This window comes from Salmo salar, chromosome 02 (genome assembly GCF_965601325.2).
Source record: "Salmo salar chromosome 02, fSalSal1, whole genome shotgun sequence".
In the NCBI taxonomy this organism is placed as follows: Eukaryota; Metazoa; Chordata; class Actinopteri; order Salmoniformes; family Salmonidae; genus Salmo; species Salmo salar.
In genome coordinates, this window is record NC_138292.1 from 69,860,276 (window position 1) to 69,880,433 (window position 20,158).

The 20,158-nt window shown below is 42.5% G+C and overlaps 1 protein-coding gene across 5 annotated transcripts; it reads right to left on the reverse strand.

Annotated features, from left to right (window-relative positions):
* Window positions 1-2,776: 2,776 nt before the first annotated feature.
* On the reverse strand, window positions 2,777-11,170 carry LOC145862399 (uncharacterized). Of its 5 annotated transcripts, XM_082966353.1 has the most exons (4): window positions 8,821-8,953; window positions 8,658-8,727; window positions 6,670-6,835; window positions 2,777-5,182 (listed from the first exon to the last, which is right to left on the reverse strand). In XM_082966353.1, the coding sequence occupies exons 3-4, from the start codon at window positions 6,692-6,694 to the stop codon at window positions 3,357-3,359; spliced, it is 1,851 nt and encodes a 616-aa protein (XP_082822479.1). In that variant the 5' UTR covers window positions 6,695-6,835; window positions 8,658-8,727; window positions 8,821-8,953; the 3' UTR covers window positions 2,777-3,356. The 5 variants fall into 5 exon arrangements, with proteins under 5 accessions (XP_082822479.1, XP_082822464.1, XP_082822477.1 ...); XM_082966338.1 differs by lacking the exons at window positions 8,658-8,727; window positions 8,821-8,953 and adding an exon at window positions 11,069-11,170; XM_082966351.1 differs by lacking the exons at window positions 8,658-8,727; window positions 8,821-8,953 and adding an exon at window positions 11,069-11,167 and having other exon boundaries at window positions 6,682-6,835.
* Between the last annotated feature and the right edge of the window lie 8,988 nt (window positions 11,171-20,158).

Sequence of the window (20,158 nt, forward strand, 5' to 3'; positions counted from 1 at the left end):
CATTGAGAGGAAACTTCTTCAAAGGGAATCTTTCTGGATCCACAGGCTCAACACATGGTCTCCTCTTGGCCTTAAAGAGGAGCTTGACTTGAAAACGTTTTTATAGTTTCAATAATTCTAAATTGTGTTTTTTTTAATCCTAATTGAATTTTGAATGTGTATGTATATTACTATAAATATTTATGACATTCTCTGTGTATGATCATATATTTTGATACATTGAATGTTAATATTGTGAAACTGTTATACATTTTTTAACTCCTGTTTCAGGAAGTGATGTTACAGAGTACTGCCCCTATATATAGGACCTTCCACGCCCACCTGGTATATGGATGCCTGTTGAAGACCTAAGGGTCGAAATGTAAATAAATATCACCTGGGAGCATGAGCAGCAGTGTGCGGCGTTTTCCTTTCTTTTTTCCAAATGTTTTATTTCTACAATTTCCAAAAGAACCAAACAAAAACATATTTACTTTTTTACGACACGTGTTTGTGCCGTCATGTGTATTAGTAGCACAATTTCTAACCTATTTGCATTATTTTTCACTTGTATACTTGTATAATAACTTCTCTATTGATGTTGTTTTTAAGTTTTCACAGACTTTTCTTAGTGGATGTACAATCGGCGCAAATTGAATTATGGGGAGTTTCAGGCCCCGGAGTGAACATAATTGCACACTCGTAATGCTGACTAAAAATAAGGGCTGAGGGGCTTACATTGCAAACTTCCCTTGCTTGGCAAATCATTTGGATCACCCCCCAAGATGGCGACGGGGGTTCCCCCAAGGGCATAAGGTGAGGGTAAGTGGGGAAGGGTGTGTCTTTTAAGTGTTTGGGCCGCAGCCTTGGTATTCTCTGAACCAGCTTCATGAGGTAGTCACCTGGAATGTATTTCAATGAACAGGTGTGCCTTGTTAAGAGTTAATTTGTGGAATTTCTTCCCTTCTTAATGCGTTTGCGCCAATCAGTTGTGTTGTGACAAGGTAGGGTGGTATGCAGAAGATAGCTCTACTCGGTAAAAGACCAAGTCCATATTATGGCGAGAACTGCTCAACTAAGGAAAGACAAACGACAGTCCATCATTAATTTAAGACATGAAGGTCAGTCAATACGGAAAATGTCAAGATCTTTGAAAGTTTTTTCAAGTGCAGTCGCAAAAACCATCAAGCGTTATGATGAAACTGGCTCTCATGACCGCCACAGGAAAGGAAGACCAAGAGTTACCTCTGCTGCAGAGGATAAGTTCATTAGAGTAACCAGCCTCACAAATTCCAGCCCAAATAAATGTTTCACAGACTTCAAGCAACATCTCAACATCAACTGTTCAGAGGAGATTGCGTGAATCAGGCCTTCATGGTCGAATTGCTGCAAAGACACCATTACTAAAGGACACCAATAAGAAGAGACTTGCTTGGGCCAAGAAACACAAGCAATGGAGATTAGACCGGTTGAAATCTGAGATTTTGGTGAACGGATTATCTCCGCATGTGTGGTTCCCACCGTGAAGCATGGAGGATGTGTGATGGTGTGGGGGTGCTTTGCTGGTGACACTGTCTGTGATTTATTTAGAATTCAAGGCACACTTAACCAGCATGGCTACCATAGCATTCTGCAGCGATACGCCATCCCATCTGGTTTGCGCTTAGTGGGACTATCATTTGTTTTTCAACAGGACAATGACCCAATACACCTCCAGGCTCTGTAAGGGCTATTTGACCAAGAAGCAGAGTGATGGAGTGCTGCATCAGATGACCTGGCCTACACAATCGCCTGACCTCAACCCAATTGAGATGGTTTGGGATGAGGTGGACTGCAGAGTGAAGGGAAAGTAGCCAACAAGTGCTCAGCATATGTGGGAACGCCTACAAGACTGTTGGAAAACTATTCTAGGTGAAGCTGGTTGAGAGAATACCAAGAGTGTGCAAAGCTGTTATCAAGGCAAACGGTGGCTACTTTGAAGAATCTATAAAGAAAAACCCTTGAATAAGTAGGTGTGTCCAAACTTTTAACTGGTACTGTTCATAAAATGTACTTAACAAACTATAGTTTTGGCAAGTTGGTTAAGACATCTACTTTGTGCATGACGCAATTAATTTTTTCAACAATTGTTTACAGACAGATTATTTCACTTATAATTAAATTCCAGTGAGTCAGAAGTTTACATACACTGAGTTGACTGTGCCTTTACACAGCTTGGAAAATTCCAGAAAATGATGTCATGGCTTTAGAAGCTTCTGATAGGCTAATTGACATAATTTGTGTCAATTGGAGGTGTACCTGTGGATGTATTTCAAGGCCTACCTTCAAACTCAGTGCCTCTTTGCTTGACATCATGGGAAAATCTAAAGAAATCAGCCAAGAACTCAGAAAAACATTGTAGACCTCCACAAGTCTGGTTCATCCTTGGGAGCAATTTCCAAACATCTGAAGGTACCACGTTCACCTGTACAAACACTAGTACGCAAGTATAAACACCATGGGACCATGCAACCGTCATACCGCTCAGGAAGGAGACGCGTTCTGTCTCCTAGAGATGAACGTATTTGGTGCGAGAAGTGCAAATCAATCCCAGAACAGAAAAGGACCTTCTGAAGATGTTGGAGGAAACAGCTGTTATGCAACTGTTATGCATCTGTTGGTCACAGATCCCTTAAAAAAACGGTAGTCAGTATCTGGTGTGACCACCATTTGCCTCATGCAGTGCAACATGAGATAAAGGATTTAATGTATTTTTCAATACATGTCTCGTGGAAATCACTACCAAGGACTGTCAAACTTAAATGCATCATTCTTTATTATCAGCAAGCTGGAGAGGTTGCAACAAACTTAATGCACCATAGTACACTTCGGTCGGGAGCTCTTTCGGGGCAGTCCCGTTAGTTCTCTTATATACTGCTTACACAGACAAGTTATATTTGCATGATTTACATTATTCATCATTAACGTTTGGTTCCTGCATGTAACTTATAGAACATATTCTGGACGTTCTGCCAAAATGTCTGAGGGGGTCATGACCATCTCCCCCTCACATCTCTACCCAGCACCTACAGGAACCAATGATTGTATGAGACAAGCAGTACAATTCAAGGCTCTCCCTTCAGACAACATTTCCCCCACACATGAATATACACCTACTAGTGGTGAAACATTTTATTATACATTATTTAATGGATAATATGAGTTAAAATAAAAGATACAGCGCTTAACACCCCCACCCCATCCCACACACAGCACTCCTACTCCAAGACACTTGATACATATGGATGCAGAGCTGCATATTATGCTACACAGGTTACCATGGCAATCAGACTTAGTAAACTGTTAGAGAATGGGGGACATGACTCTTAACATGTTTTCTATTTAAACTTACTTAGGGATCTGGAACCAGTGCCAGAGAGGAGGGAAATGAAAGAAAACGTTTGTGCTTTCTGGTGTTTTTTCAGTGACCCTGAACCAGCAAAGCTCTTTCCACATAGACAGGAGTAAGATTTCTCTCCTGTGTGTATTCGCTGGTGTTTAGTCAGGTTTCCTGATCGACTGAAGCTCTTCCCACACTGATCACAGCTATAAGGTTTCTCTCCTGTGTGTAAGCGCTGGTGTGTAGTCAGGTCTCCTGATCGACTGAAGCTCTTCCCACACTGATCACAGCTATAAGGCTTCTCTCCTGTGTGTATGCGTTGGTGTGTAGTCAGGGCTCCTGAATGATTGAAGCTCTTCTCACACTGATCACAGCTATAAGGCTTCTCTCCTGTGTGTATGCGTTGGTGTGTAATCAGGGATCCTGATTGATTGAAGCTCTTCCCACACTGATCACAGCTATAAGGCTTCTCTCCTGTGTGTATGCGTTGGTGTGTAGCCAGGATTCCAAATTGAGCAAAGCTCTTCCCACACTGATCACAGCTATAAGGCTTCTCTCCTGTGTGTATGCGCTGGTGTATAGTCAGGTGTCCTAACTTATTGAAGCTCTTCCCACAATGATCACAGCTATAAGGCTTCTCTCCTGTGTGTATGCGTTGGTGTCTAGTCAGGGATCCTGAGTGATTGAAAATCTTCCCACACTGATCACAGCTATAAGGCTTCTCTCCTGTGTGTATGCGTTGGTGTGTATTCAGGGATCCTGACTTATTGAAGCTCTTCCCACACTGATCACAGCTATAAGGCTTCTCTCCTGTGTGTATGCGTTGGTGTGTATTCAGGGATCCTGACTTATTGAAGCTCTTCCCACACTGATCACAGCTATAAGGTTTCTCTCCTGTGTGTATGCGTTGGTGTGTAATCAGGGATCCTGATTGATTGAAGCTCTTCCCACACTGATCACAGCTATAAGGCTTCTCTCCTGTGTGTATGCGTTGGTGTGTATTCAGGGATCCTGAATTATTGAAGCTCTTCCCACACTGATCACAGCTATGAGGCTTCTCTCCTGTGTGTATGCGCTGGTGTATAGCCAGGTGTCCTGATTGACTGAAGCTCTTCCCACACTGATCACAGCCATAAGACTTCTCTCCTGTGTGTATGCGTTGGTGTATAGTCAGGTGTCCTGATTGACTGAAGCTCTTCCCACACTGATCACAGCTATAAGGCTTCTCTCCTGTGTGTATGCATTGGTGTCTAGTCAGGGCTCCTGAGTGATTGAAGCTCTTCCCACACTCATCACAGCTATAAGGCTTCTCTCCTGTGTGTATGCATTGGTGTCTAGTCAGGGCTCCTGAGTGATTGAAGCTCTTCCCACACTCATCACAGCTATAAGGCTTCTCTCCTGTGTGTATGCGTTGGTGTCTAGTCAGGGCTCCTGAGTGATTGAAGCTCTTCCCACACTGATCACAGCTATAAGGCTTCTCTCCTGTGTGTTTAGTCTGGGCTCCTGACTGATTTAAGTATTTTCCACAATCAAAGCAGGTATAAGGTCCCTCCCCTGAATGAGTTCTCAGATGAGATTTCAAGGTTTTAGATGCATGCTCTAGAGTGTGAATTTGCTCATGAATTGTCAAGTCTTGTTCAGCCAAACTCTTCCCACAGTCAGAGCAGCAGTGGTGAGGTTTCTTCCCTATACCTCTATGCTGGTGTTTCTTGAAGTGTTCTGATCTGGAGAGACTCTTCTCTTTCTTGTCAGCATCATGATGTTGTTGAGGCTGTCCAGATGATAAGCCCCTCCCACTAAGAGAGCAACGATTATTGATGTCCCCTGTGAAACAAAGACATTGAATACTTAGGTTTTGCGAATATGGGTCCATAAACAGATGGCCTTCATTTCATGGAAGGACCCTTTTGCGTCCCTTTCATATTTTTCCAGGAGAAATTGTGCACCAGTATTACATTTTAAATCTGTTATTAAATAATATGAATAAAGACTTGCTAAAGTGACAAATTTCTGAATTTTGACAAGTCCCTCCGTCAACCCTGTAGAACTTCTAGAAAGATTTTAACCCAACTAATAAAATCATTTCTCCAAGTTTTACCATCTTTGAGTAAAGTTACAAGCGCAGAATAATATGATTATTGTGAAGTCAATTAATATAAGAGATTGATTTAAATGTTGACATGCTATGAAATAACAATTTCCCTAATAAACCTGTTTACATGGACACATCTGAAATCAGGCTACCTGACGGGACTTTGGCAATTTTCAGCATTTATCAATCAAAATAAACGTTCTACCACAGCGACTATGTTATTATTTTGACGCAGTATAAAGTTTGTATGTGAAAACTATTTCTAAGCTGCATACTTTCAGTTTTTCCTGAACTCACAGGACTCGGGCAAAAGAATTTAGCTGGCGCTGCTTGTGTTAGCACATGCACAGATTAAATACACCTCTATAACTCTGATTAAAGTGTTCACATGTCCTAATCATTCTAAAGATTGCTCAGAAAACCAGGTGTTTTAAAGCTGTATCCTTACTTCGGTTATGAACTTACACCAATTAAGATAAGCAGAGTAAGGTGTTTACATGACTAATGCCATACTCAGCCTACTGCCATAACTAGTTTAATGTCAAATTATGAGTGTGCATGTAAAGCCCTAGTTATTTGGTTACTTTGACAGTCATTTCTGAACATTATTTATTTCATGTAATTAGTGATTCATTTACATCTGTCCTTCATTTTAAGATCAACCCATGTTTTAATATGGTGAAACGGTTCTCTACATTTTTTGGGGCAAAAGAAACATTGAACGTCAAATCAGATTTTCTGGTTCTAGTCTTATCGATTCTATGGTGTTTTTTATAGAAAACTGAGCAAGTGAACCATTTTATCCAGAAATTGGTATGGTAGAATAATGTTTTTGTGAAGCTAGCATTACATTTTTTTCACTCCCCGTGGAACAAAACTAGCTTCCATCCCTGTCATAAGCAAATTTGTGGCTGATTTAAAGGACTATTTTACCAATGTAAACTAGTGGTTTTGTTGTTTTCAGTAGTCCCCTGTTACTTTATTTAGCACATTGGCACTTACCACAGTATGTATTTTCATATAACCTCTTGAGATGGAAAACATGTTTTTATGAAATCGAACATGTGCTCTTCATGAAAGAAAGTAAAAATTAGGTGAAATCCAACGTTTTTTGGGGGGGACCAAGTTACACTTCTCAAAATTGGGTGGAACTACCAAATATTTTCATCAATATATAATTTACCAATTAATTGTTACAGAAGCAGACTAATCCACACACCATGGTTCTTACTTAATGAAATCATATCTCCATGTTCCTCTTCTCGTCTCTCAGTTCCACTCTGCCCTGGTGTTTTCCTACAGTCGACCAGAACCAGCAGTAAAGTACGGAGAGGCGGTGGACCTGGGGACTCCTGGAGTGTGGAGGGGGACGGACTAGCTTTGTCCTGTTGGCCACAAGAAGTTTACAGTTGATCATTAAACCAAATATTGTATTAATTCAGTCTGAACCTCTGATTTGGGTGCATCCCTCGAATATCTCCTTTTACCTGAAATGTTCAACCGTTCACTACAACCCACAAATCTAAGAGCATTGGATTGGTGGGCATGGGCTAGTTTCCACCATATTTCTTATACCAGTCATTTCCTATCAAACAACGCGGAAGAGGAGAAGCAAGAGAGATAACTGGGCCCAAAATCTTGCTTCTGGCTTATTTGATCTTATATACATTTTCGTAACGAGTTGGTTGTTAGGAGTGTATTGGTAAAAGTAGGACACGTGACATCCCGGCAACTTTGAGGAATAAAACACTTTGTATGGGAGTAGTACCTGGTCGTCACTAGTTACCACAAACAAAGCCATAAACCACATCCATTTCTACAACTGATCTTTTTAAATGTGATTTTAACCCTAACCTTGAAAACACTAACTTTATGCCTAACCCTAAATGAATAAAAATATGATATAGATGTTCGACATTGTGGCAACTAGTGAAAACACGCATATCTGCCCTCTCATTGGCTATAATGGTCCCACCTGATCTTGCCTCATCCCGATTGCCTTCCAGCTGCGTTACAAACTCAACAACCCTCGGCCCTAAACCCTCAGCCCTTGAATTGCGTTTTACATCCGAGTGTACCTTAAAATGTCCCTTGCCCAAGCGAGGGAGAGTGAAGATCGGAGGCAACGTCCTTGGTGGAAATCTTGAAGTTTAACTTAAAAACAACCAACCTAAAGCTATCAACGTACCTAGTAAGCTAACGTATCTAGCTAGCGTCGTGGAAATATTGGTCCAATAATATTTCTCAGATACCGGAACATTAAATTAAAATAGACTATTACAAAGCCAAGCTGGTCCAAGGATCATCTGACTTCGCCAGTCTCAGCACACTCCTTTTATACAGTGTCACCCTTACTTAGTCACTCCTCTTTATGCAAAATACCCTTTGACATTTCGCCACCATTATCTTTTTGTCTCACTTCTGACTTACTTAAACCCATCTTAGATTATATTGGTGGCATCACCATAGTACATTACAACAAAAAAAAAATATATATATATATATACATATATACACACACAGTTGAAGTCAGAAGTTTACATACATTTAGGTTGGAGTCATTAAAACTAGTTTTTAAACCACTCTACAAATTTCTTGTTAACAAACTCTTGTTTTGGCAAGTCAGTTAGGACATCTACTTTGTGCATGACACAAGTAATTTTTCCAACAATTGTTTACAGACAGATTATTTCACTGTATCACAATTTCAGTGGGTCAGAAGTTTACATACACCAAGTTGACTGTGCCTTTAAACAGCTTGGAAAATTCCAGCCATTTATTTTCTTTGTTAGAACGGCCACTTAAATATCTGGTCAAGTAATGGCTAATACGTAAGAAATCAGTGAATGAATGTGAACATGTGCACACTTCATGAGGAAGGAGAGAATTAGGTCATAGTCACAGATTCCTAAACATGATTGAATGGACTGCCTTAAATGTTGCTGGAACAAGTAGGGAGCAGGTCTCGAACCCTCGACCTTCTAGCCCGAAGTCCAGCGCTATAGAAAGCCGCAAAAGCATGCTCGAGCGGTAGAGTCGATATCCGCGCTTATAAACACAGGGTCATTACAATACAAATGATATAGTTGTAGGCTACTTAAAAAAAAAAAATGTAACCGCAAATCCGATATACAAAAAAATTATATTATTTAGAATGACGGCCTATGAACAATGGATTAACAACCTTGTTCAGGGACAGATTTTTACCTTGTCAGCTCGGGGATCGGTTACTGGGCCAACGCTGTAACCACTAGGCTACCTGCCGCCCCAAACAGAACTAAACAGGAATGTGAAGGTTCAAAGATGATGAAATCTAGGCCTAGACATTTTATAAAACACAGCGGGCATATAATGTTAAAACCAGACTTACCCGACCCATTGTGGAAGCTGTTTCTTTGTATGATATGAACTGTTCGTCGCTAGCTGTCCTCGTCAACAACTTTCTGTTGTCTTGTTCTCCTTTAAGATTTTATGGCAGACTACACCTATTGGCGTATTGCCGCCACCTACTGTACGGCGGGTGAACAACAAATAAAAATATCCATCCAAAATATTTATATCGTAGGTAAAGAATTCATGCAGTACATCTCTCCATAATTGTGTCAAATCTTCATGATTTTGTTCCATTATAAATCTACTGATGTCTTGCCACAGATTCTTTACATGAATACCATAAAAAAAAGATGCAACACTGTTTCTAGGTGGTCATTACAAAAGATACAACTTGAATGTATCTATTTTTTTGTACTTCTACTTCTCCAATAAGGCATGACATAAGGTATATAGATAGATACAAAATCTTGTTGATACAAGGCAAGTACCGCTCTGTTGTTGAACGGACCAAAACAAAAACAAATCTTTACTACTGTTGAGTGAACAGCGGTAATCGAAGGTAGGTTCTGAGGGTCTTAACATGTTCCTGAATAATAAAGCAACACCTGAGGGAATGGAGACTAAAACAATTGTAAACTCTTCAGGCGTTATAGGGATCTTGTAAAGTGATAAGAATGAGTCATAATGAAGTTAAAGACCTTCTGCATTTATAAGTTGTCTCATATAAATGAAGTGAGAAGCAGATGTGGTTGAGCAGATAATGGATTTAATATACTGATCGACTGAATTCATGAATACACACCTAGTATTGTTGAAACCTTATTCTACATTATACAGTTATTTCATGGATAATAGGAGTTACTGAAATAAGATACAGCTCTGAACACCCCCACCCACCTCAACATCCCCCTCTACACACAAACAGGTTCACTATGACATTTTCCATGATGACATTAAGCCATTTAGATCAAAATGAGAATACATGGATAGGGGACCTGATCCTAGATCAGCACTACTACTCCAACACACTTGATACATATGGATCCAGAGCTGCATATTATGATACATAGGTTACCATGGTAATTAGACTTAATAAACTGTTTGAGAATGGTTGATAGAAAACATCCTGTAAAGAGTAGTCTATTGAAACTTTATTTAGGGATCTGGAACCGGTGCCGGAGAGGAGGGAGATAAAAGATGACACATTTGTGCTTTCTGCTGTTTTATCAGTGACCCTGAATGAGCAAATCTCTTTCCATTGTGGTGGACATTTTAATATTATATTATTCTACTATACTGTTAAATTAGACATACTATACTGTTTTTACTTAGATAATTGTCTATGGTATATGTTACTATTTTACTGAGAGAATTGTCTATTGTTATATGCTAATATTCTTTGCTGATACAGGCTTGTTTTGTACGCTCAGCTCATAAATCTGAGCGTACAGATTTATGAGCTGCTTGGGTGCTACCGCAATATGTGAGCTCCTGTGTTTACAATCGGCAGAAATGTAGCTATGTGGGAAGTGCAGGGAGGAACAGAGTGGTGCCGATATCAGCCATCTTGATCTACACAGACAAGCTAAATTACCTCTTACAACTCTGTTTCCAGTGGCTGTTTCTGCACATCGGCTAACTGTCAAATATAAAAGGATGTACTTTCAATAAAAAGCGAAAGACAGCTCTGTTCATTGAGCTTTCAACACTGACTATTCTTAGTGATGGTTGATTGCTTCATTTTTGCAAATCTTATAATAAATATGTTGTTTGAAGTCTCTCTTTCTATAGAATTTCTCTGACACCACAAAGACAGGAGTAAGGATTCTCTCCTGCGTGTGTGAGCAAATATTTCTACTTTTTAAGAGAAACGAGGCTGGCAGATAGGATTTAGGTCCTCGATCCCTGTTGCTGGCCCACACTCTAGTACATTAGGTGGTGTAATGTACCATAAAGTTGGACGCCAACCACCGATAAACCCCAAAGAAGAATATGTATTTTCACTGTCAGAGTGAGTATCTGGTCAAATCAGTGGAGGTGAACAAGTGCACAGTTTGGGAGGAAGTAGAGATAAATGAGGTAATATGACAGATTTCCAAACATGATATAGTTGTAGACTACTCTGCTGACGGAAAAAATATCCTAACAAGTTTTACAATCATGTTTATTTTTGTCCAGCAGTTTAAACCGAACACAGGAATGTGGAGGATCAAAGATGATGAAACTACACCTAGACATTTATACAACACAGCAGGCCTTTACTGTTAAAAGGAAACCAGACTTACCGGATCCAACATGGAAGCTATTGTTTTCTTCAGTGTTTCTTACTAAGACAAGAAATGTGTAGGCTACAGTACAGCTACTTTGTTGTCACAGAGTTCAGATAAGGATTAGGGAGTTCGCAGGGGAGAATTCCAGTCTCAAGGCTGCAACTGATGCACCCCTAGACCAGAGCAATCAAACATGTATTTAGATATTCAAGCGCAATTACGTTATGACAGCATAACGTCTCACATCATTATTTAACCAGGCAAGTCAGATAAGAAGACATTTTTATTTACAATGACGGCCTAGGAACAGTGGGTTAACTGCATTGTTAGAGGGCACTACTACAGATGTTTACCTTGTCAGCTCGGGGATTCGATTTAGCAACCTTTCAGTTGCTGTCCCAACGCTCTATCCACTAGACTACCTGCTGCCCCAGGCTAATCTTACTTCAGAAAGTTCCTGGAAAAGATTCTACCTAATCTATACAGATTGAGTAAAACCAAGAAAACGTTCAACAACACACCTTTCACTAAGAATCCTGCTGTCTGCTATCGTCTACTTTTACCTGACAGCAACTTGGAACCGAGTTATATTTGAGTCTAGCTATTCTCAAGGCTATTGTTGCATCTCCCTCCCTGCAACATTAAACATAAAGAGAGACAACAAACACACTTTATAACTGGTGAAAAACTACATCTGATACTTCAATTAAGCAGGAAAAAGCACTTATTATAACAGAGGTGTAGCACTGTAAGACACGTGAATCTCTGTTGATTGTTTAAAACATGTTTCATTCTCAGGACCATGACTACAACATTGAGTATTGGGACACAGGGCAACAACATATCCTGGTCTCTTCTACATAATTCAACTAAACGTTTAAAAAATACATATTTAAAAAAAATTTTTTATATGCAATCAGCAACGTAAAACAAAACAAGAAAACATGAAACCACATTTGCATGTATGTTTTACAATGACATTTACATGCAAACATTCGTTCCACATAACACATCACCAATAAAAAGTAGAATGGTGAGGTATAAGATATTGTCAAGTGTATTTCCAGTGTGAAGAGAGAGGAGTTTGGTAGGAGACCTTACTGGCCGTGAGAGAACAGAAGAGTGTGAGGTCTGTGGTTGACATGACCTATAAGTACTGATGGGCAGAGCTGGCTTCCTGCCCTCATGATGCCTCTTCCTAACAACCAACACATCATTCAATTCACAATAAAATGTGTGAACATCTTTCTGGAGCACACTTAATACACAATAAGGAAAGTTCAAAGATATCACAAATAAAATCCTTTAAAATAAATTCAACAACATAATTTGACGACACTAATAGTCCTATGTCTTCTGTACTTCCGTATGTCCCATCAGCTACACTAAAACCTGGTGAAGGGTTTAAAAATAAATATGTGAACATCTTTTAGGACCAAACGAATTATACAAGAGGACTAAGGTCCTTTTAAAAATGTATTATCAGATTTAAAAAACATAATGAATGTGATAAGCAGACGTTGTTGAGCAGATAATGGATTTAATTTATTGATCTATTGAATACATGAATACACACCTTGTATTGTTGAAACATTATTCTACATTATACAATTAATTAATGGATAATAGGAGTTACTGAAATAAGATACAGCTCTGAACACCCCCACCGCCAACCCACAGCACTCCTACTCCAAGAAGCTTGATACATATGGTTCCAGAGCTGACTCTTTACAACATGTTTTCTGTTCAAACTTTATTTAGACATCTTGAACCGGTGACTGAGAGGAGGGAGAAGAAAGAAAACATGTTTGTGCTTTCTGGTGTTTTTTCAGTGACCCTGATTGAGCAAAGCTCTTTCCACATACACCTTACTCCTGTCTCTCTCCAGTGTGTATGCATTGGTGTCTGCTCAGGGCTGCTGATTGATTAAAGCTCTTCCCACACTGATCACAACTATAAGGCTTCTCCCCTGTGTGTATAAGTCGGTGTTTGGTCACGGTGAAATCTCAGGCAAAACTCTTCCCACACTTATCACAGCTATAAGGCTTCCTCCAGCATGAATCCGCTGGTGAATGACCAATTTCTCTGTTTAGTAAAACTCTTCCCACAGTCAGAGCAGCGGTGGTGACGTTTCTTCCCTACAAGTCTCTGCTGGTGTTTATTGAGACGTTCTGATCTGGAGAGACTCTTCTGGAGAGACGTCTTGTCAGCATCATGTTGTTGTTGAGACTCCCCTTATGATAAGCCCCTCCCACTGAGAGAGCAACGGTTAGGGCTGTCCCCTGTGAAACAAAGATAATGAATAGCAGGTTAACTGATGGGACCTTGATAAATACAGAAAACTGCCTATCAAAATAAACGTACTACCACAGCATCCATGTTATTTGTGATGAGCATATTTGATTCCGATTTTGGACATATTAAGTTTGTATGTGAAAACTATTTCTAAGATGCATACTTTCAGTTTCCCTGAACTCCCTGCACTCGAGCAAAAGAAGGAAGCTTGCGATGCTTGTGCTAGAACATATGCAGATTAAATATGCCTCTATGAATCTGATGAAGGCCTTTATGTGTCCTAATATATTGAAAAATTGCTCAGAACACCAGGTGTTTTTAACAGCGTCACTTTGATTGTCAACTTAAGCCAATTAAGATAAGCAGAGTAAGGTGTTTACGTGACGAATGCCATACTCGGCCTACTGCCATAGCTAGTTTAATGTCAAATGATGAGTGTGCATGTAATCACACTCATTGTAGGAGAACTAGATATTTTGTTGCTTTGACAAAGTCCTTTCTGAAGATTATTATCAATGTGATTAGTGACCCTCATTTTAAGATCAACCTTGTTACATGCACTGAACTCTCATTTTAATATGGTGAAAATATTCCTTAAAAAATATGTTTTCAAAAGAAACATTGAACGTCTAATAGTCAAATCAGAGTAAAAGCAGGTGAGCTGGTTCTACTCTTTTTATCAAGTTACTGCTTTTTGTGGTGCAAAACTGAGCAAGTCAACCCTCTCCCCATACATAGACATGCTAGAAATGTTTTACAATTACATTTTTTTGTGAAGATTGCATTCAATTGCCACTACTTGTTTCACAAAGCGACCTTCCATTCCCCTGTCATAAGCAGTTTTATGGTTCATTTTAATTGATACACGGCCATGGGGTGTTTCATTTTCTCGGCGGACGTCCGTATGGTTTGAGGTACAAACTTTCTGAAGTTCGCTTGGTAAGTCACTGGTAAGCGTAATATCTTGCGTGGAAGTAAACTCACTGGCTGTTTGCAGCCTGGAGCACCTCTCCTCTTGATTGCTCCACTCGCTGTGCGTGGTTGATCTGTATCTTCTGCCCCTGGTTTGTCGTACTTGTTTCGTTAGTGTTACACTACGACTCAGTGTGCATCCATTAGTATGGTGGCTCTTGCTGACACAAACTGTATTTACCTTACACAACTTGCCCACTGGCTTGTACTATGTGTGTGTTGTGAATTGATTTAACATGCTGCTCCCCGCGCCAGGTTCTCTGCTAATTACCCTGCTGGGTTTCTTTCTTGTTCTTTCCCCTGCAGAGTGTAAGAGTATCATGGTGAGCTTTCCACTACGCTGAGACATTAACTTTGGAGTTCCTTAACGAAGTTACTCCATATGGTGCTGTTTTTACTGCTTGGATATTAAACCGGCTAGGTAATATTGCAGTTGGCCTAAAACAAAAAAACAAATAAATCAAATCCATTACTTGGTTGCTGTTTTTTTGTCTGCCTGTTTTTCCCACATGGGTCTTCCCTGTTTCTTTGCAGAGGTACTGGGTAATTTATCCCTCATCAGATTCCTCCATGCGGATCACGACATAGCTCTCCAGGGCATCGGACCTCTGCTCCATGGCCTTGCTGGCTTGGCTGAGCATACGGCTTCCCTTTGTGACAGGTGTGATGGTGGCATCCCCCCTGGGCATCCGCATACCTCGTGTATGCACTACCTGGGTTTGAGCCACGCGGAGAGGGCGGTGGAGCGCCCTACTGGATGCCTGTTTTGTGTGGTGTTCTCAGAATGCCTGCGCCTGGTGCGATTGGAGGCCATGCACGAGTGGGTCGGCCAGGCTCGGGCTCAGGCTGGGGACGAGCTCCTTCCCTCAGGAGTGGTGCGGGGGCGAGCTGTTCGTCTTTCTACTGGGTCCAGTACCCCTCCCAGGAAGCGTGGCCGGAGCCACCACAGGCAGAGCCCATCTGTTGCCAGGCCTGGACGGGGGCAGGAGTCGGGACCGCTGGGGCCACCTTGATCAGAGGGCGTCAGGAGGTTGATAGCGTCGATGGCGACGGCAGCTTTTCCCTTTTGGCCAGTGATAGGCTGTTCCTGGAGGACGATGCTGGCACTGCTCACCCCTGTGGGCAGGGCTACCAGGCTGACAGGCCATCAGAAGCCTTCAGCAGGGCTTCATCACAGAGCCTACTCACTCAGGTAGCCACTGCACTGGACATCAAACTGGTGGACAGTGATGACTTTCCATCTGTCCCCATCTCTGCTGAGTTCCGCGAGGCGTTGCAGGAGAGCTGGGCCTCTGCCAGGAGGCTCTCTGACTCACAACAGAGACTGGACCATGGAGTTATGTTGCGGGCGTAGTGTCACTCGGCCTCCGGGAGTACCACACCATGATAGCTGCCATGGTCCTCCCGGACCAGGAGATTATAGAGCGGAACCCGCGACTGAAGCCGGGACCCCCCAGGGTCTTTGATGCAGACTTGAAAGCCACATATGGCTCCCTCTGCTCTCTTGGCCGCTTTACCAACGTGGCTATGCTACTGAGGTCATGCGGGGTGCAGTATGTCCTCCAATACCTTCTGATAACCAGGCGGCGAATCGCATCTCTGCATGTCTGTCAGACATATCAGTGTGGATGACGGATCACCACCTCAAGCTGAACCTCGGCAAGACGGAGCTGCTCTTCCTCCCGGGGAAGGACTGCCCGTTCCATGATCTCGCCATCACGGTTGACAACTCCCTTGTGTCCTCCTCCCAGAGTGCTAAGAACCTTGGCGTGATCCTGGACAACACCCTGTCGTTCTCCACTAACATCAAGGCGGTGACCCGATCCTGTAGGTTCATGCTCTACAACATTCGCAGAGTACGACCCTGCCTCACACAGGAAGCGGCGCAGGTCCTAATCCAGGCACTTGTCATCTCCCGTCTGGATTACTGCAACTCGCTGTTGGCTGGGCTCCCTGCCTGTGCCATTAAACCCCTACAACTCATCCAGAACGCCGCAGCCCGTCTGGTGTTCAACCTTCCCAAGTTCTCTCACGTCACCCCGCTCCTCGGCTCTCTCCACTGGATTCCAGTTGAAGCTCGCATCCGCTACAAGACCATGGTGATTGCCTACGGAGCTGTGAAGGGAACGGCACCTCTGCGTTCATCCACCTCTGGCCTGCTGGCCCCCCTACCTCTGAGGAAGCACAGTTCCCGCTCAGCCCAGTCAAAACTGTTCGCTGCTCTGGCACCCCAATGGTGGAACAAGCTCCCTCACGACGCCAGGACAGCGGAGTCAATCACCACCTTCCGGATACACCTGAAACCCCACCTCTTTAAGGAATACCTAGGATAGGATAAAGTAATCCTTCTAACCCTCCCCCCCCCCCCTTAAAAGATTTAGATGCACTATTGTAAAGTGGTTGTTCCACTGGATATCATAAGGTGAATGCACCAATTTGTAAGTCGCTCTGGATAAGAGCGTCTGCTAAATGACTTAAATGTAAATGTAAATGTAAATACCTGCAGTCTCACTTGGATGAGGGCTTTGCAGCCTCTACACTGAGAGGGTATTTGGCCGCTATATCTGCCTGCCATGTGGGGTGGATGGACAGGCCAGTGGGGTGCCATCCCTTGGTCTCCAGGTTTATGAAGGGGGTTCGTCGCCTGCGCCCAGCTAGGACGCTCTCAATGGCGAGCTGGGATTTGGATGTGGTCTTGGCAGCTTTGGCAAAGCCGCCTTTCGAACCGTTGGAGTCTGCCTCCCTGAAACACCTCTCTACGAAGGTGGATTTTGTGGTACAAATTACTTCTATGAAGGGGGTGGGTGAGCTCCATGATGAGGGTGGGTGAGCTCCATGCTCTTTCAGTAAGTTCTGAGTGCTACCGGATGGACCCCGGTGGGAGGAGAATATCTCTTCGCCCCAACTCTTCATTCCTTCCGAAAGTTCTGTCAGACAGGCATGTGAACATCCCTTTTATCCTGTCTGCTTACAACCCCCCGGGAGTGGCGGAAGAGTCTGGCCCTCCCTCCTGCATGCTGTGCCCTGCACGGGCACTGGCTGCCTATGTGGAGTGGACACGGGCAGTGAGAACAACAGACCAGCTCTCTGCTATGGTGAGACAGTCCTGGGGGCTGGGTTATCAAAGCAGAGGCTCTCTCACTGGATCATGGAAACAATTACGACAGCATACTTCCTGGCTGGCAGGCCAGTGCTGGGATCTGTGGTGGCACAGTCAACAAGAGGTGTGGCTGTATCCTGGGCTCTACTGAGAGGAGTGCCCCTCGCTGATATCGTTGCTGCTGCCAGCTGGGCTTCCTCTTGCACCTTTGCTAGGTACTATTGGGTAAATGTGGCACCTTCCTCTGCAGTTGCTTCAGTGATCCTGGGCATCACCTCCCCTTCCGGGGACTGTGCCGGGACCCACCTTCCACATTGACGGCCCCTGAGTCTCGGTCCCGCGCTGGGACTTCGCCGCTTGCTGGCCGGGTCCCTCAAGCACCGACTAAATCTGGTACGGGTATACCAATATATTGGAGTGATCCAATATAGTGAAACATAACGAAGGTTACGTATGTAACCACGGTTATGTGAGCTTTATGGATCACTCCAATCCTCTACGGTGCTAGAGGCACCTCAAAAATGATGTAGAGAACGTGTGTCGCGGCCATGGGTTTTATATTTGGGGGCGGACCCCAGCCATGACACAGGTGTACACGGGAGTTAATCTGTAAGTCCTCACCTTGGATGTATCCCTCCGCCGCAGAGTGATACCAATATATTGGACATATCCATATAGCTCACATAACCATGGTAACATACGTAACCTTTGTTTTGTTGTTTTCAGTAGTCCCCTGTTACTGTCAACCCTGTTACTTTATTTGGCACATAGTATAGTAACATTTTAATTCAATGTCTTGAGATAATAAACATGTTTTCCTAAGTTGAACATGTGCTCTTTATGACAGAAAACCATTACAATGAGCCTGTCCTCCTATATCTCTGCCCACAAGCCTCCTCTGGGGGAAAGAAGGACAGGGGACAGTGGGGTGACCATCTACCAACTACCAACTCCTGTCCAGGAGAGCTACTGCTGTGCAGGCTTTAGTTCCAGCCCTGCAGTACACATTAGATTCAGCCTGCACACTCCTGGCATGTCTTAAATTAGGTAGGCCGCAATACACACATTTAGATATATCACAGGGTAAATGTATTGTGTGTGGACATGTATACTGCTGTATTGCCAATACATACTATTCATATGTATTATTATTATCATTAATAATCATTTGTGATTTCTGAGAATGTGTTTGTTTATTTATTTATACTTCATTTTGGGCTCCCGAGTGGCACAGCGGCACTGCATCTCAGTGCTTGAGGCGTCACTACAGACAGCCTGGTTCGAATGCAGGCTGTATCACAACCGGCCATAATTTTGAGTCCCATAGGGCGGCGCACAATTGGCCCAGCGTCGTCCGTGTTTGGCCGGTGTAAGCTGTCATTGTAAATAAGAATTTGCTCTTAACTTACTTGCCTAGTTAAATAAAGGTTAAATAAAAATATTTTAAAAATTCACCATAGTTGGCCCATAAGCAATGTCTCCCAGTGTAGATCTCCCATTTGGACCAGATCTGGCCTGTCTAATGCTTCACATTGCCAGTGTACAGGTAACTGCCAAAATAAAGGAAACACTTCAGTAAATAAGGGATACAAAGTATATTGAAGGCAGGTGCTTCCACCCAGGTGTGGTTCCTGAGTTAATTGAGCAATTTTGGCTACACTCTTAGAATAGTGGACCACAATGGAAACAAGTCTTTGACTTTTTGTGAGTATAATCTTCGTCAATGTATTGGTTGCCTGGTGTGTCTTCTTTATGTATTTTAAATTGTCAAATTACTATTATAAAAAAATATATGATAGAGCAATCTGATGCCCATCTGGAAACTCGATAATGTGTTGCGTAACCATTAGTTACAATGCAACATCTGCAATGTATTCGGCCTGGAACCTTCTAGTACCATGTCTTAATGAGGAAGGAAATGACATAAGCCCTGACTACATTTAATATGTATACCACATACTTAGTTCCTGTTTCCATACTGCCAGTAAGTTGTCTTACAAAACCTCTCCACTTCACTCTGTAAGTACACTTGATGATATCTTATAATATAGTGTTTGATAGTATGTTTTTAGTGATGAACAATACACTGAGTGTACAAAACATTAGGAGCACCTGCTGTTTCCATGACATAGACTGACCAGGTGAATCCAGGTGTCACTTGTGAAATCCACTTCAATAAGTGTAGATGAAGGGGAGGAGACGGGTTAGAGAAGGATTTTTAAGTCTTGAAATAATTGAGACATGGATTGTGTGTGTTTGCCATTCAGAGGGGGTATGGTAGTAGGTGCCAGGCTCACCGGTTTGTGTCAAGAACTGCAATGCTGCTGGGTTTTTCATGCTCAACAGTTTCCTGTGTGTATCAAGAATGGTCCACCATCCAAAGGACATCCAGCAAACTTGACACAACTCTGGGAAGCATTGGCGTCAACATGGGCCAGCATCCCTGTGGAACGCGTTCGAACACCTTGTAGAGTCCATGCCCCGACAAATTGAGGCTGTTCTGAGGGCAAAAGGTGGTGCAACTCAATATTAGGAAGGTGTTCCTAATGTTTTGTACACTGTGTATATTCTGTTAATAATTGATCTCAATGCTACAGTCAGGATTGTAAGAATTAAATGGATTTGAAGCAATAAATGAATAATTATGTGTATACAGTGCTATGGACAGATCTTACCTCATTTGATGTATAAGGTGTAGTAATTCACCAGCTATAGTTGACTACCTTCATGTTGCTAAG